The sequence below is a fragment of the Callithrix jacchus genome, chromosome 10 (assembly GCF_049354715.1).
Source record: "Callithrix jacchus isolate 240 chromosome 10, calJac240_pri, whole genome shotgun sequence".
NCBI classification, from domain to species: Eukaryota; Metazoa; Chordata; class Mammalia; order Primates; family Cebidae; genus Callithrix; species Callithrix jacchus.
In genome coordinates, this window is record NC_133511.1 from 65,404,771 (window position 1) to 65,419,933 (window position 15,163).

General features: G+C 51.8%; 1 protein-coding gene across 1 annotated transcript in view; it reads right to left on the reverse strand.

Annotated features, from left to right (window-relative positions):
• Nucleotides 1–1,827: 1,827 nt before the first annotated feature.
• LOC118145786 (uncharacterized) overlaps nucleotides 1,828–15,163 on the reverse strand; it is a 64,562-nt gene continuing 51,226 nt past the window's right edge. The window contains exons 7-9 of the mRNA XM_078339136.1: nucleotides 8,752–8,997; nucleotides 5,954–6,058; nucleotides 1,828–2,294 (exon numbers count right to left, since the gene is read on the reverse strand). Coding sequence (XP_078195262.1) covers nucleotides 8,938–8,997 — 60 coding nt within the window. The 3' untranslated portion in view covers nucleotides 1,828–2,294; nucleotides 5,954–6,058; nucleotides 8,752–8,937. The remainder of the gene's footprint in view (nucleotides 2,295–5,953; nucleotides 6,059–8,751; nucleotides 8,998–15,163) is intronic.

Sequence of the window (15,163 nt, forward strand, 5' to 3'; positions counted from 1 at the left end):
TGGGGGCAAATCTGCTTCCTTGGCCTTTCCAGCTTCTAGACGCCACCCCCATTCCTTGACTTGCAGTCCCTGCCTCTACCTTCAAAGCCAACAGAGTGGCAGCTGCCAATCTCCCCCTCTCTCTCTGACTTCTCCCTCTCTTATCACATCTCTTTCTTTGACTCCTGCCCCCCAGCCTCACTCTTGATATGGACCTTCTTGACGACACAGGGCCACTAGTAAAATCTCCCTATCTCAAGATCCATAATTGAATCTCATGTGCAAAGTCCCTTGTACCATGCAAAGTAATGCACTCACAAGTTCCAGGAATTAGGACATGGACGTCTTTAGGGAGCCATTCTTCCTCTTACCAAAGGAAGAGGAAGACCTTATGGTGGGAGGAGGGGATCCCAAGCAGAGGGAGCTGCATGGGCAAAGGCCCCACGGTTAAAATGAACTAGGCATGCTCTAGGAACAGCAAGAAGGTCAGCCTTCTAGAAAGTAATGCTCCAGTTAGCCTGATTTGTCAATGTCATCCACAAGGCCAATCCCATCTCTGCAGACAAATGTTCTGCAGTGTGTTTCCAGGAGCCCTGTGAGTCCAGGGCATCCCCTTGGCATGTAAGTTCATCTCCTCCATCTTTCTGCTTCTAGCTGTCAGACTCTTCACATGCGTAGAGCTCTGGACATGTGAGGAAGGTGCCTGGCTGGGCACTCACCTGGGCTGGAGCCAGGCCGACTCTGGTGGAGGGGTGTGCCCAGCCCCTGGTACCTGAGTATAAGCCTGCTCTTTCTTTCCCATTGAAGGTCAGGATTGTGTGGCTAAGGGTGGATGGGGGCAGGAAAGCTGGATCTCAGGCAGTGGCAGGGGCTGTCAATGGCCATATTGTTAGCTCTGGGCTACAGCATGGAGGCGCCAGGGCAGGGCTGAATGAGGCGTCTGTTCGCTAGGTCAGGATGCCCAGGTCAGGGTCTCTCTTGAGATATGCCTTCCACCCCCACCCTAACCCCAACTCTGCCCAGACTCTACCATGTGGCTCCCTTGACATCTCTGGTACCCACCCATCCCTCAGGGACCACAACTGTAACTGGCTGGCTCACTGTGAGGTTGGCTGTCGGATGGTGGTCTTCCCAGTTAACATGTGAGCTCTCCACAGAAGCCAGGAACTGTCTTCATCACCGCCGTCTCAGCAGCCAGCAGCCAGCACCCAACCCAAGGCCTGGTTCAGGCGTGAGCGTGCGATGAATGGACGAATGGAGGAACGGATGAGAGAGACTGCTGCCACCCTTGCCACCCTGGTCACCTCCTCCCTTGACCACCACACCCTCCTGCTCACTAGGCCTCCCTGACTCCGGTCTCTCCTTCCAGACACTCTTTTCTTTTCACATGGAGACTTGCTCTTTCGTCAGGCTGGAGTGCAGTGGTGCGATCTCAGCTCACCACAAACTCTGTCTTCCGGGTTCAAGCGATTCTCCTGCCTCAGCCTCCCGAGTAGCTGGGATTATAGGCACTCACCATCAAGCCTGGCTCATTTTCATATTTTTAGTAGAGACATGGTTTCACTGTGTTGGTCAGGCTGGTCTTAAACTGTTGACCTCATGATCCACCCACCTCGGCTTCCTAAAGTGCTGGGATTATAGGCGTGAGCCACTGTGCCCAGCCTGACACTCTTCATTCTAAGGCACCAACTAGTTAAAACGCTCCTGGAGCTCCCTGAGGCCCTCAGGACCTGCCAAGCCCTAGCCTTACCAGGCTACCCGCCCACCAATTCTGTATTCCACCTCTGTACTACTCCTCAAGCAGTCCCCAGCACTGTCCCTGTGCGCCCTTGTACTTATATATTCTTATGCTCAGAAAGCCCCACCTCCCATCTTACCAGCATGGATGACTCCTACCCTCTGTTCAGGCTCCTCCAGGAAGCGAGCCCCTATCACCCCCAGCCTCCCCTGGGCTCCCACAGCCCATGCTTCCCTCATCTCAGCACCAGTTGTAATTCTCAGTTAATACATCTGCCTCCCTTTCCACACCCTGAGCCCCTCAGGGCAGAGACTAATTCTGACCCATGTCTTTCTTTGTCCACTCCAGGGCCCTGGACACGGTCAGGCACTGAACAAATGTTCAGCAAAGGTGTAAGCCCAGCCCCAGGCCAGTGAGTGGTTCCTATTGCCCGGAGAGTGTGCGCTTCTGCCCTCTGGTGTCCATTTTGGGTCACTACGCTTTTCTATCCCTTCTCGGGCTCGCTCGGGTGATGTACTCCAACAGTGGTTCTCAGAGTGTGGTCCCAGGACTAATCGTATCAGCATCACCGTGGAACCTGTCAGAAATGAAAATTCTTGGGTTGTACTCTAGGCATGAATCAGAAACTCTGGCTAAGGGGAAGCAATCTAGGATTTTACCAAGCCCTCCAGATGTTTCTGATGCAGGCTAAAGTTTGAAAGCCATTCTCCTGGAAGAACCCTAAGCTCGAGCCACTCCCAGGAGCTCCAGGTAAGCAGGGGACACAGGATGCACCTGGTAGCGTTGTCAGGTACAATACAGGACTCCCAGTTAAATCTGAATTTCAGATACACAGAACATCAGAAACAGAAACGAGTATTGCACAAGACATACAAACAAAAAAAATGTCTCTTGTTTATGTGAAATTCAACTTCAACTGGATGTCCTATGTTTTCTCTTTCTGTATCAGCAGCCCTATGCAAAGGACCCTGTTCTTAGTTCAGTACTCTGCTATCACCATCTTGAAATTTGTAGTAATCTGTTTTACTAGGAACCCTGCATTTTCATTTGGAAATGGGTCCTGCAAAATGTAGCTGGTCCTAGGAAGGACCCTTACAAAGCCTCCCTGGGGACATTCAGGATCCAGAGCTCAAAGGCAGCCAGAGTGAGACCTATGGAAGCTGAGCTGTGCCTCTAAGGATTCCCAGCTCCTCAGTCTTCCACATGCTCTGGGCTCCCTTCCCAGGTGGGCCAAACCTTCATCTTTCTCCTCAGATTGCAGCTCCTGCTCCTGACACCTTCTATGCCACCTTCCACATAGCACAATGAAGCTCTGAAAACATCTGCCCATGCCACCCTCCTGCCCCCAAACTTTTATCTGGATGTCTCCTTATCACTGCTTTTATTTATTTATTTTTATTTTTGAGATGGAGTGTCCCTCCATCACTCAGGCAGGAGTACAGTGGCACAATCTCAGCTCACTGCAACCTCCACCTCCACCTCCTAGGTTCAAGCGATTCTCCTGCCTCAGCCTCCCAAGTAGCTGGGATTACAGGCATGTGCTATGATGCCCAACTAATTTTTGTATTTTTAGTAGAGACGGGCTTTCATCAGTTGGCCAGGCTGGTCTCGAACTCCTGACCTCAAGTGACCCACCCACCTTGGCCTCCCAAAGTGCTGGGATTACAGGCATGAGCCACTGTGCCTGGCCCCTGCATGACCATCTGTCTATAGATTGGGAGAGAGAGCAGAAGAGGCCTTCCCTACCTGGTACAGTTGTAACCTGGCCTGGGAACCCTCTGGGACATGGTAGATGTCCAAATTCTACTCTAACTCACAGGATCCTCCAGGAGGCTTTTCAGTGAACCTCCCTCCCTGGGGACCTCTCACCTAGATTTCCCCCCACCCCGAAAGGAACAATGCCCCCTCTGGTTTGCAACCTCTCCCTTCAGGCATCAGTTCCAGCAATTCCTTCTATTGGGAACTACTCACCCCACCTGCCTCCTGCTTCTTCCACAGGCCCTCATCTGGTCCCCTGGAAAAATCAGGTATCCTTTGTCTAGCCTGGCAATGTGAGCCATTCCCAGGGTGGCCCTAGCTCTCCGCATCCCACCACCACACACTGCCTTTAGCCTCTGATGTGTGAGGACAATTCAGGTTCCTGTGTTCCCCCAGAGTCTTGAGGCCCTCCTCACTTGGTTTAAAGAAGGGAGGGAAGCTCAGAACAAAACAACTATTTTCTCCAAAAAAAAAAAAAAAAGCTTTTAACATGGGTGAGGTTGGTGGGGCAGGCCTGGGAGGGCACCCTCTGCTTGTGCTGCAGGATGGTCTGACATTCCATGGAGGATGTAAGGTGCTTGGGCCCTGGTCCTCAGCCTCTGGAGCCCCTGCTGAGACTCCAGCCAACGGGAAGAGCCTCATCCTCGCTTCCACACACAACTAGAGAATTCTAGACTTAGGGAGTTGCAAGAGGCTTCCTTCTACTAGCCCCCAGATTCACCCAGCAAAAGGTGATCCTCTGCGAGCCCCCACGCTAGCTCTGCCTCCTCCAGGAGAGCCTCCCTGACTGCTCTGTGGCATTCCCCTCCTCCTGTTGCCCCCACCATGCCTTGTTCACTCCTCCATTAGAACAATTATTATTATTTTTTTTATAGAGATAGGGTCTTGCTAACTTGACCACTGGTCTTGAACCCCTGGCCTCAAGAGCCTCACATCTCTGCCTCCCAAAGAGTGCTGGGATTCCAGGTGTGAGCCATCATATTTTCTTCTTCTTCTTTTTTTTAGACAGAGTCTTGCTCTGTTGCCCAGGCTGGAGTGCTGTGGTGTGATCTCGGCTCACTGCAACCTCCAACTCCCAGGTTCAAGCGATTCTCCTGCCTTAGCCTCCTGAGTAGCTGGGATGATAGGCACATGCCACCACATCTGGCTAATTTTTGTATTTTTGTAGTAGAGATGGGGTTTCACCATGTTGGCCAGGCTGGTCTCAAAGTCCTCACCTCAGGCGATTTGCCCACATTGGCCTCCCAATGTGCTGGGATTTGTGAGCTACCGCACCCGGCCCCCCGTATTTTATTCTTTTAAATTGCCTTTGTGTCACATCTCCCCATCAGATTCTGAGTTCCTTGAGGAGTCCCTGAATGGCTCTGGTGTATCGCAGGGTCCCTGGTATCCAGCACGGGGCTGCCTGGCACAGAGGAGTGGCGGTACAGTGACAACAATGACAACCATTATCAAGCATTAACTGTATTCCAGGTCCGGAGCCAAACTTCATGGTGTATGATCTCATTAATCCTGGCTACAGCCTTCTGAGGCAGGTATTACCATCCCCATTTTGTAGATGAGAAGACTAAGGCTCAAAAGATGAAATCACAGGGCCAAGGTCACATGGTGGAGGGTAGGAGAGCTGGAAGGTGACAGGAGCCTTTCTGAGTGCAGAGGCCTCATGCTGCAGTGTGCTGGGGCTCCCCCGTGCCTGCCGGTTCCTAGATGAAGGCAGGGATGAGTAGCACTTGCAGACCAGCCTGATGGCCTCAGGCCCCAGTGACAGGCAGTGGGCAGGGAATTGCTGGGTAGAGGAGGGTGTGGTTCCTGGCTAGGGCTTCACCCCGGGTCTGTGGCCATGGACGCAGGTGAGAACAGGCACTCCTGCCTCTGCCTACACATCCAAATGTTGCATTTCCCAAGACCACCCTGGCCTGCTATGCCCCCATATTGTGCCTGTAAAAACCCTGAGACCCTAGCAGGCAGAGACACAAGCGGCTGGACGTGGAGAGGAACACATCAGTGGAAGAAGACATAAGCTGCTGAATGTCAGGAGGGCGTGGGAAGGAGCACGCTGGCAGAGCCAGCAGGCCATCCCCCAGCGGAACCAGACGCAGTTTGGCCAGGGCAGTTGAAGAAGAAGAGCCCAGGCCACTGAGCGGCCGACTCCAGGGGAAACCTTCCCACTCCATCCCCTTCTGGCTTCCCCATCTGCTGAGAGCTACTCCACTCAATGACACGTTGCACTCATTCTCCGAGCCCAGGTGTGATCCGATTCTTCTGGTATACCAAGGCAAGAAGCCGGGATACAGAAAGCCCTCTGTCCTTGTGACAAGGAGGAGGGTCTAATTGAACTGGTTCACACAAGCCGTCTCTAGACGGCAAAACTAAAAGCACACAGTAGCACATACCCACTGGGGCTTCAGGGGCTGTCATCACCCACCCCTCAACGCTGCTGTGACCGGACCCTCACAGCCTGCCCGTCTGTATGCTCACCTAGAGGTCTGAGCAGCAGGGCACTGGAGAAGCGAGTCACACCCCATCGCACACCCTGCGAGGTAGACAAGCGAACCGTTCCCATCTCACTGGCAGGTAAGGACTCTGTTATTGTGGGGTCACAGAACATACAGAGAGTCAGGGGACAAAGGAGAATCAAAATAAATGTGGGGGCTGCTGTCTTCTGAGGCCATTGTAAAGTCAAATCAAGGTGTTATTTGATTTGGGGTGTTACTTCTTGCTGGCATTGGTGAGCCTGATTTTTTTTTTAAGAGACAGGGTCTCTGCTGCCAAGGCTGGAGTGAGTGACATGACCATAGCTCACCGCAGCCTCAAACTCCCTGCCTCAAGCAATCTTCCTATCTTCCTATCTTCCTGCCTCAAGCGATCTTCCTATCTATCTTCCTCCCTCAGCCTCCTGAGTAGCCGGGACTACTGGTGCTTGCCACCAGCCTCAGTAGGTTTTTAAAATTTTTTGTAGAGACAAGGTCTTGTTATGTTGCTCAGGCTGGACCCAAACTTCAGGCCTTAAGCCATCCTCCTGCTTTGGCTTCCCAAGTTGCTGGAATTATGGGAGACTCACTGTGCCCCGCCTGAGCCTCAGTTTCATAAGGCCTAACCCTTGCCCCAGCCTCCAACCACAGCCTGGAAGATCCCAAGGTTTGGGAGGTGGGGCACAAATGCCTGGACACCAGCAGGTTGTGAGGGCTCAAGGTCTGGTGCCCAAAGGGACAGTGACAGGGCCTGGCTGGACCACAGCTGTAGGGTGACTGTCTGGATTTGCCCAGGAATGAGGGATGTGAGGCTTTCATTGCTAGAACAGGGACAGTCTGGGGCCACCCTGCAACAGCTCTGACCCTTCAACAGTGCCGCCTGCTCATTAGATGCTTCTGGACCCAGATGAAGCCTGGGAAGACCAGAGGGTGTTTGTCAACCTGGGCCTGTACACATAGGGAGGTCAGCCTGGGTGTGGCCCCAAAGGTTCACCGAGCAGGGCCCAGGAAGCAGAGCAATCAGGGCTTCAGCCTCATAGTGGCTGGGCAGCCTCGGACCACTTACCTAAAATCACTGAGCCTTCAGCAGAATACAGACTAAAGAAAATCCATTTTTAATGAAATAGAAAATAAAATCATTGAGCCTCCTTTTTGGTCTCTAAAAATGAGGTAATATCCACTTGGCAGGACTGTTGTGAGCATGAAAATGACATAATTCATGAAAAATGAGGTGTCACCTTAAGATTAGGATCAGCTGTGTGTAATGTAACCCTACAATAACAGTGGCTTGAACAAGAGGGTTTGTTTCTCACTCAGGTAAAGGTCTGGTAATAGGGGATCCAGGGGCGGTATGTGGACCCTGCTTTGCTAAATCCTCTGGCATTTTAGGCTCCTGTCAATTCATGGCTCCTCTCTGCCAAGGGTGTGGCTGTTGCCTCCAGTGACCAAGATGGCAGCTGGAGCCCCAGCCATCACATCCATGTTCCAGGCAGCAGATGGAAGAATCAAAAAAGTGCATGTCTGTCTGTCTAAGGGCATTTCCCAGAAGACATACACAACAATGCTGCTTACATTCCATTTACCCCTGGGACCACAGAAAGCTGTGAAATGTGTTCTTTATTCCCAGAGACCATAAACCCAGGCAAAAACCAGGAGTGCTGTTACTAGAGAAGGAGGACATGGATACTGGGGAACTAGCACAAGTGTCAGCCACATCGGCCTAGCATAGTTGCTGACATACATCAGAAGAGTTCAGATAATGTGGCCAGACATGGTGGCTCACGCCTGAGCAGATTACTTGATGCCAGGAGTTTGAGACCAGCCTGGGCAACATGGCAAAACCCATCTCTACCAAAAATACAAAAATTAGCTGGGCACGGTGGCACATGCCTGTAATCCCAGCTGAGGCACGAGAATTGCTTGAACCCAGGAGGTAGAGGTTGCAGTGAGCTGAGATCATGCCAGTGCACGCCAGCCTGGGAGACAGAGTGAGACTCTGTCTCGAAAAAAGAAAAAAAACAGAAGAGGTTCAGGTGTGGTGGCTCACACCTGTAATCCCAGCACTTTGAGAGGAGGAGGCAGGTGGATCACGAGGTCAGGAGTTACAGACCAGCCTGACCATTATGGTGAAACCCCATCTCTACTAAAAATGCAAAAAATTAGTCGGGCATGGTGGTGGACACCTGTATTCTCAGCTATTCGGGAGGCTGAGGCAGGAGAATCAATTGTTTGAACCCTGGGAGGCAGATGTTGCAGTGAGCTGAGATTACACCTCTGCACTGCCTGGGTGACAGTTTGAGACTCCATCTCAAAAAAAAAGAAAGTGCTTCGGGAGGTCAAGGCAGGTGGATCACCTGAGGTCAGGAGTTCGAGACCAGCCTGGCCAACATGGTGAAACTCCATCGCTACTAAAAATACAAAAATTAGCTGGGCATGGTGGTGTGCACCTCTGGTCCCAGCTATTTGGAAGGCTGAGGCAGGAGAATTGCTTAAACCCAGGGGCAGAGGTTGTAGTGAGTGGAGATAATGCCACTGTACTCCAGCCTGGGAAACAGTGTGAGACTGTCTTAAAAAAAAAAAAAGAAAAATAAGAAAGAAAATGTGATTCCTTCTCCCTTTCACATGTGCTGACCTTTTCCCAGCCTGAGAAAGGCAAGGGTCTGGCTCTGAAGCTAGCACAGGGCAGCCTGTGTATCTCTGTGGAGTGTAGGGAGGGGAGAATGGAGCTGGGACTGACTGGGAGGTAAGAGGCAGGGATGTCTTTGGATGGGCCTGGCCAGCCCATCACAATGCCCCAGAGCTTACCATGTGCCACCCCAAATCTGAAGGCCGGTAGTTCTGGGCCTTCAGCCCAGGCAGCTCAGCAAAGGAAGCTCTGGGGTACAAGGAGTCTTTAGGAGCCAGGAGCTGGAGGCAGGAGAGGACCCAGGGAGGGGAGGAGGTTTGGCTGGCATCAGGCAAGGCCGAAAGCCCACCCACGGGCAGTGGTCTTCAGAGTGGGGGGAGCACCAGGGTGGGGCACCTGGAGAGAGTCCAGGCCTTCACTGAAGACTGCCTCGGAGAAAAAGAAAATATCAGAGTCAAACTTATCCTGTTTTATTCTAGAAGAGTGAACAGATGTTGAAAGTAATCTAGGAAAACCAGCCTCTGCCAAAAAGCAGAAATCAAAGCATGACGACAATGAAAAGCAGACAGGGCAGCCCCACCCCGCTCATGTCACGGAGATGGGTTCCTGTTCTCTAACACTGGATGGTGACAGGACCTGCCCCTATGGGCATATTACGGTCCTTGACATGGGGGCATTGTAAGACGGCTCTGAAGAGGTCCTATTAAATGCTACACTCCACACACACACTTTGTTCCACTATGGAACAGGGAGGAGGTGCTTTACCTAAATATGTAAACAGTCCTGGGAATCTGAGACTTCCTAGGCACGCGCCTCCCCCTGAGCCCCTGGGCAGCAGCAAGGAATAAACCCCACGCTGCAGATCCACACCGGCTTGCCTGGCCCACTGCTAGACAAGAAGGAAGAACGGTCTGTGAAGGGGCCTGGGGAGGGGGCTCTCCAGGCTGCCTGACGCTTAATCACATCCACTGACCCCAGGTGCCTGCACATTTCAATGTAGTCATCCCAGACACCCCTCAGCAGTGCTCTCCTCCTGCCTCCTGCCCTCCAATCTTCCAGACCCCTTCCCCACTCTCACAGTGGCTGACGGCCTTGCTTCCTGATTCACTGACAGAGTGGAAGCTATCGGCAATGAACTCCAGAGGCTCCACCACTACCTGGACCAACCTCCCTGCATCTGCCTTCTCCCTAAGGAGAAAAGCACGCGCTCCTCTGAAGGTCGGCCCCTGCTTGTGTGGCTGGATTGCACCCCCCTACGTAGTCGAGGCCCTGGCTGCAGCATCCTTCCATCTCCCCTGCATCCTCCACGGTTCTCTCACCTACACCTCTCCCGTCAGCACACACACACTCTAGCTCATAAAAGCCGTCACTATTGTTCTCTTCATCCCCTTTCCTTCCTTCTCTTTCTGTCAAAACTCCTCAAAAAAAATGGTCTAGGCCAAGCATGGTGGCTCAGGCTTGTAATCCCAGCAGTTTGGGAGGCCGAGATGGGAGGATCACTTGAACCCAAGAGTTTGAGACCAGCCTGAGCAACATGGGGAGACCTCCCCCATCTCTAAACATAATTTTTAAAAGTTTTAGCTGGACATGATGGCATGTGCCTGTGATCCCAAGTACCCGGGGACCTGAGGTGGGGGAATCACCTGAGCCCAGGAGGTTGAGGCTGCAGTGAGCTGATTGTGACACTGCACTTCAGCCTGGGTGACAGCAAGACCCTGTCTCAAGAAAAAAAAAAAAAGAGTGGTCCATATCTCTGTCTCCAATTCCTTCCTCCTGTTCTCTCTCAAGCCCACTTGAACGAGCATCCTACCTTTATCACTCCACTGAAACTCTTGAAGGTCACCAAGACCTCCACATTGCTAAATCCAGTGACCAATCCTCAATCCTGCTCTCCCTCACAGCAGCAGCAGCAGGGGACCTGCCAATGGCCCCTCCTTGGTTTTACTTTCCTCACCTGCCTTCCAGGACACCACACAACTGTGCTCTTCCTCCCACCACCCTGGAGGATCCTCCTGCCCTGATATGGGAGCCCCAGAACTCAGTCCTTGGTCCTCTTTCTTCTCCCAAAACCACCATTTCCTTGACAATCTCATCCAACCTCAAGGCTTTGGATACCTTCTCTGTGCCTGTAACGCCCACATTTCCGGACCTCTCCCAGACTCTAGACTTGTATATCGAGTCGTGGGCCTGACACCTTCACTTGGATGCCTAAGATGTCTGAAAATGACTGTGTCCAATCCTGAATTCTGATCTGCTCCCAAAACCTATTCCTCTCGTCTTCTTCCTCATGTCAGCCAAGGGTGACGCCACCCTTCTGGGTGACCAAGCCAAAACCTGGCTGGGGTCATCCTCGACTCCTCTCTTTCTCTCACAACCGACATTTAGTTCATCAGAAAATCCGGTGGCTCTACCTCCAAAAGACACCCGTGACTACCTGTGACATGGCTCCTGCTGTCACTGTGATTTGAGCCACCATCCCCTCTTCTTGGATTGCGGCATTCTCCCCATCCTTTACCACATCCCCTGGGTCTAACTTCTAAGTCAAACAATGACACCCGCTTACTTAGAACTCTACAGTGACTTCCCGTTTCAACTGAGTAAAAATCAAATTCCTATGCAGGCTCTAGGCTCCCGGTAATTTAATCTCTGTGACCTGGTAGACTCATCTTTTACCTCTCCCAGCCCCACCAGTCACTCCCTCCGTTCCAGCCACATTGTCCTCCTGTTGTCTCCTTCAGGTTTTTACTCAACAGAGACTTCCCTGCCTCCGCTATTTAAATGGCAAGTGCCCTCACTGACACCTCCTGGTCTCCTCTGTCTATGAGCCTCTTTCTCTTGCCCATAGCCTGTATTATTTCATCTAATACACTGTGCCTTGTATTTGTTCTGCTTATCATCTACCGCCCTCTATTAGAAAGTAAATTTCATGAAGGCAAAAATTTTCACCGCTGTGTCCCCAGCACTGTACAAAGTAATCACTTAGTATGCATTTATTTAAAGAAGGAAGACAGGGCCGGGCGTGGTGGCTCATGCCTGTAATCCCAGCACTTTGGGAGGCTGAGGCAGGCAGATCACAAGGCCAGGAGATCAAGACCATCCTGGCTAACACAGTGAAACCTCATATCTACTAAAAATAGAAAAAATTAGCCAGGCGTGGTGGCACGTGCCTGTAGTCCCAGCTACTCAGGAGGCTGAGGGAACAGAATTACTTGCACCTGGGTGGCAGAGGTTTCAGTGATCCGAGATCGCACCACTGCACTCCAGCCTGGCAACAGAGCGAGACTCTGTCTCAAAAAAAAACAGAACAAAAACCAAACAATAACAACACAAACAAAACCAAAACAAAACAAAAGACAGAAGGAAGGAAAGAAAGCACTGAATAGGGAAACCAACTGCTCTTCTGTCCTGGAGGACTGAGCTGCCCAGAGAGGGAGCAGCCCAGCCTTCCAGGACAGAAACAGGAGGTCACAACGATCTTTGCAGATTGCACTGTGTTCCGGGTCCCATGCTGTGTGCTGAGGACGCGGCTGCATGGAAGCAGACACACCAGCTGACATTCACAGAACTGACTGGTAAATGAGTGGACAGAGGCCTTGGGGAGCCCAGACAAGAGCTTGGGGTCCAGGAAGGGCTATTGTGAGGAGTGACACTGAGTCCTGAAGCCATGCCTTGCCACTCTCCCACTGCTGCCCGCTAGTCCCACTGTGACTTTGAGTTAGCAGTGATTCAGAAGAGCGCGGACTTGGGAGTCAGAACCTGGGTTTGCACTTTGGTTTACATGCTAGGTGGCTTTGGGCAAGTCACTTCCTCTAGCCAACCTCAGTTTTCTCATCTGTAAAATGTGCCAGCTTGGCCAGGTGTGGTGGTTCATACCTGTGATCCCAGCACTTTTGGAGGATGAGGTGGGTGGATCACAAGGTCAGGAGATCAAGACCGTCCTAGCCAACATGAAACCCCATCTCTACTAAAAATACAAAAATTAGCTGGTGTCGTGGTGCATGCCTGTAATCCCAGCTACTTGCGAGTGAGGCAAGAGAATCACTTGAACCCAGGAGGCTGAGGTGGCAGTGAGTGGAGATGGTGCCACTGTACTCCAGCCTGGTGACAGAGTGAGACTCCACTTCAAAAAAAAAAAAAAAAATGTCAGCTGCTGGCCTAGAGCATCTCTTAAATTCCTTCCAACTTGAACATCCATCATGCCATGGAGGTCTGCCACTCAGATCTTCCTGTGAGAGTGTAGAGCAGGAGTGTCATTTGCAACAGACCCTGGCAGCAACACCCTGGGACCTGCTGCCGCTTTCTCCTTGGGCAGCCTTAGCCAGTGACTCAGCCCAGTGGGAGAAGGAGTCCTGGCCTTTTCTGCCCAGCAAATGTCTCCTCTAACTGTTTTTGTTTGTTTGTTTTTGAGCCGGAGTCTCACTCTGTTGCCCAGGCTGGAGTACAATGGCACAATCTCAGCTCACTCAGCTCCCTGCAACCTCTGCCTCCCAGGCTCAAGTGATCCTCCTGCCTCAGCCTCCCGAGTAGCTGGGACTACAGGTGTGAGCCACCACACCCTGCCGCTAACAGCTAATTTGTGCTCTGGGCCTCCTCACTGGGCTGGCTGAGACTTTCGTGGAGCTGCGGTGCAGTCTGAGGCTCTTTCTACATAATCCTTCCTTCCCTTTCTCCTTTCCCAGATGGCAGGCCCGCCTCATGGTCAGAGGGAGGCTTCCTGGAGGAGGAGACACTGGAACTGTGTCTTCCAGGTTGACTTGGGTGTAGAGGGCCCAGTATCAAGGGAGTGCTGTGCTCGGACCTGAATTAAATAGTGGGAAGCAAATAGGAGAGGGCAAGAGAGGAGGCAGGGAGAGCACAGAGGAGGCTGACATGATGGGCCCTGGCCTTGGAAGTGATTACAGGAGCCACAGGGTCAAGGCGTGGATGGAAAATGTTTAGATGTTCAGGAGATAGAAACCCCGGAGTTGGGGGCCTGGACACTCCAGTAGCTTTATTTATTTATTTATATATTTAGGAGTCTCACTCCATCACACAGGCTCCAGTGCAGTGGTGCAATCTCAGCTCACTGCAACCTCTGCCTCCTGGTTCTCATACCTCAGCCTGTGGAGTAGCTGGAATTACAGGTATGTGCCACCAGGCCCAGCTAATTTTCGTATTTTTAGTAGAGACAGGGTTTCACCATGTTGGCCAGACTGGTCTCAAACTGCTGAACTCAAGTGATCTGCCGGCCTTGACCTCCCACATAACCAAGTGTAGTGGGCCACATTACTCCTCAGCTCTTCCTTCCGCCACTGCCATGTCCATGGGGGGAGGGGGAGTGTACTTCCTTGCCCTGCTGAGATTGGAACTGGTTTTGTGGCTTGCTTTAGCCAACGGAACATGGGCAAAAAGAGATAGTATAACTGCTGAGCACAGGCCTTAAGAGGCGTGGTGAGTTTCTGTTTGCAGTTCCTGAGTTTTTGCGTCACCATGAGAAAAACATGCTCTGGGGAGACACTGATCCCAGAATGAGACACACGTGGGACAGCCCTGAACCAGAGAAGCAGCTGGAAACAGCCTCCCCCGCCACTCCAGCCCGCCTCCCCATCCCTCCGTCACTCCAGCCCAGCTCCCCCGCCCACCTCCCCTGCCACTCCAGCTCGCCTCCCCCGCCACTCCAGCCCCCCTGCAGGCCTGTGACAGGAAAAATGTATGTACTGTTTATCAGCCACCAAGATTTTTGAGTTGTTAATAGCATTATCATTGCAGCTGACCTATACACCAAAATAGGGGACATAATCACAGAAGGTCACATTAAAAGTCACAAGTGAGTGAATGTGTATTGCTCGGAAATATACATGCAATAATGTTGAGTAAAATAAGGAAAGTCTGCAGTATTACATATAAACCTCGTTATGACTGTACAGAGGCATGTGTGTGCACAGATCAGAGCGAGGACACTGGGTAGACTATCCGAAAGCACCCTCTCCCAGGACCGCCTCTGCCCCTCCCTCCCTCTGTCTGCAGATACAGATTCAGGCAGCATGTCCTTCCTTCTTGGCCCCTGTGAGGGGGGATGAGGACCATAGCCAACCTGGGCCGACCACCTTCTTCCTCGGAATTTGGAACCAGGACAGAGATGGAAACCTGCTTCTCCTGGGGTAGGTGAGCCATAATAATATTGATCTTGGCTGGGCCCAGTGGCTCATGTCTATAATCCCAGCACTTTGGGATTCCCTGTGGTCAAGAGTTCAAGACCAGCCTGTCAAACATGACAAAACCCTGTCTCTACTAAAAAATACAAAAATTAGCCAGGTGTGGTGGTGGGTACCTGTAATCCCAGCAACTCAGGAGGCTGAGGCAGGAGAATCATCTGAACCCAGCAGGCAGAGGTTGCAGCAGACCAAGATCACGCCACTGCACTCCAGCCTGGGCAACAGAGCAAGACTCCGTCTCAAAAAATAATAACATTCATCTTGGTCCTGTTTGATGGCCCTGTTTTGTTCTCATCTGAAGGTTGGGAGACCCTCTTATATCCTTGCAGTCACTTCTGCTTTATGCTGAAACTCATTCAACTCAGGTTTCTGCCACAAACAAAGAGAACTGACTAAA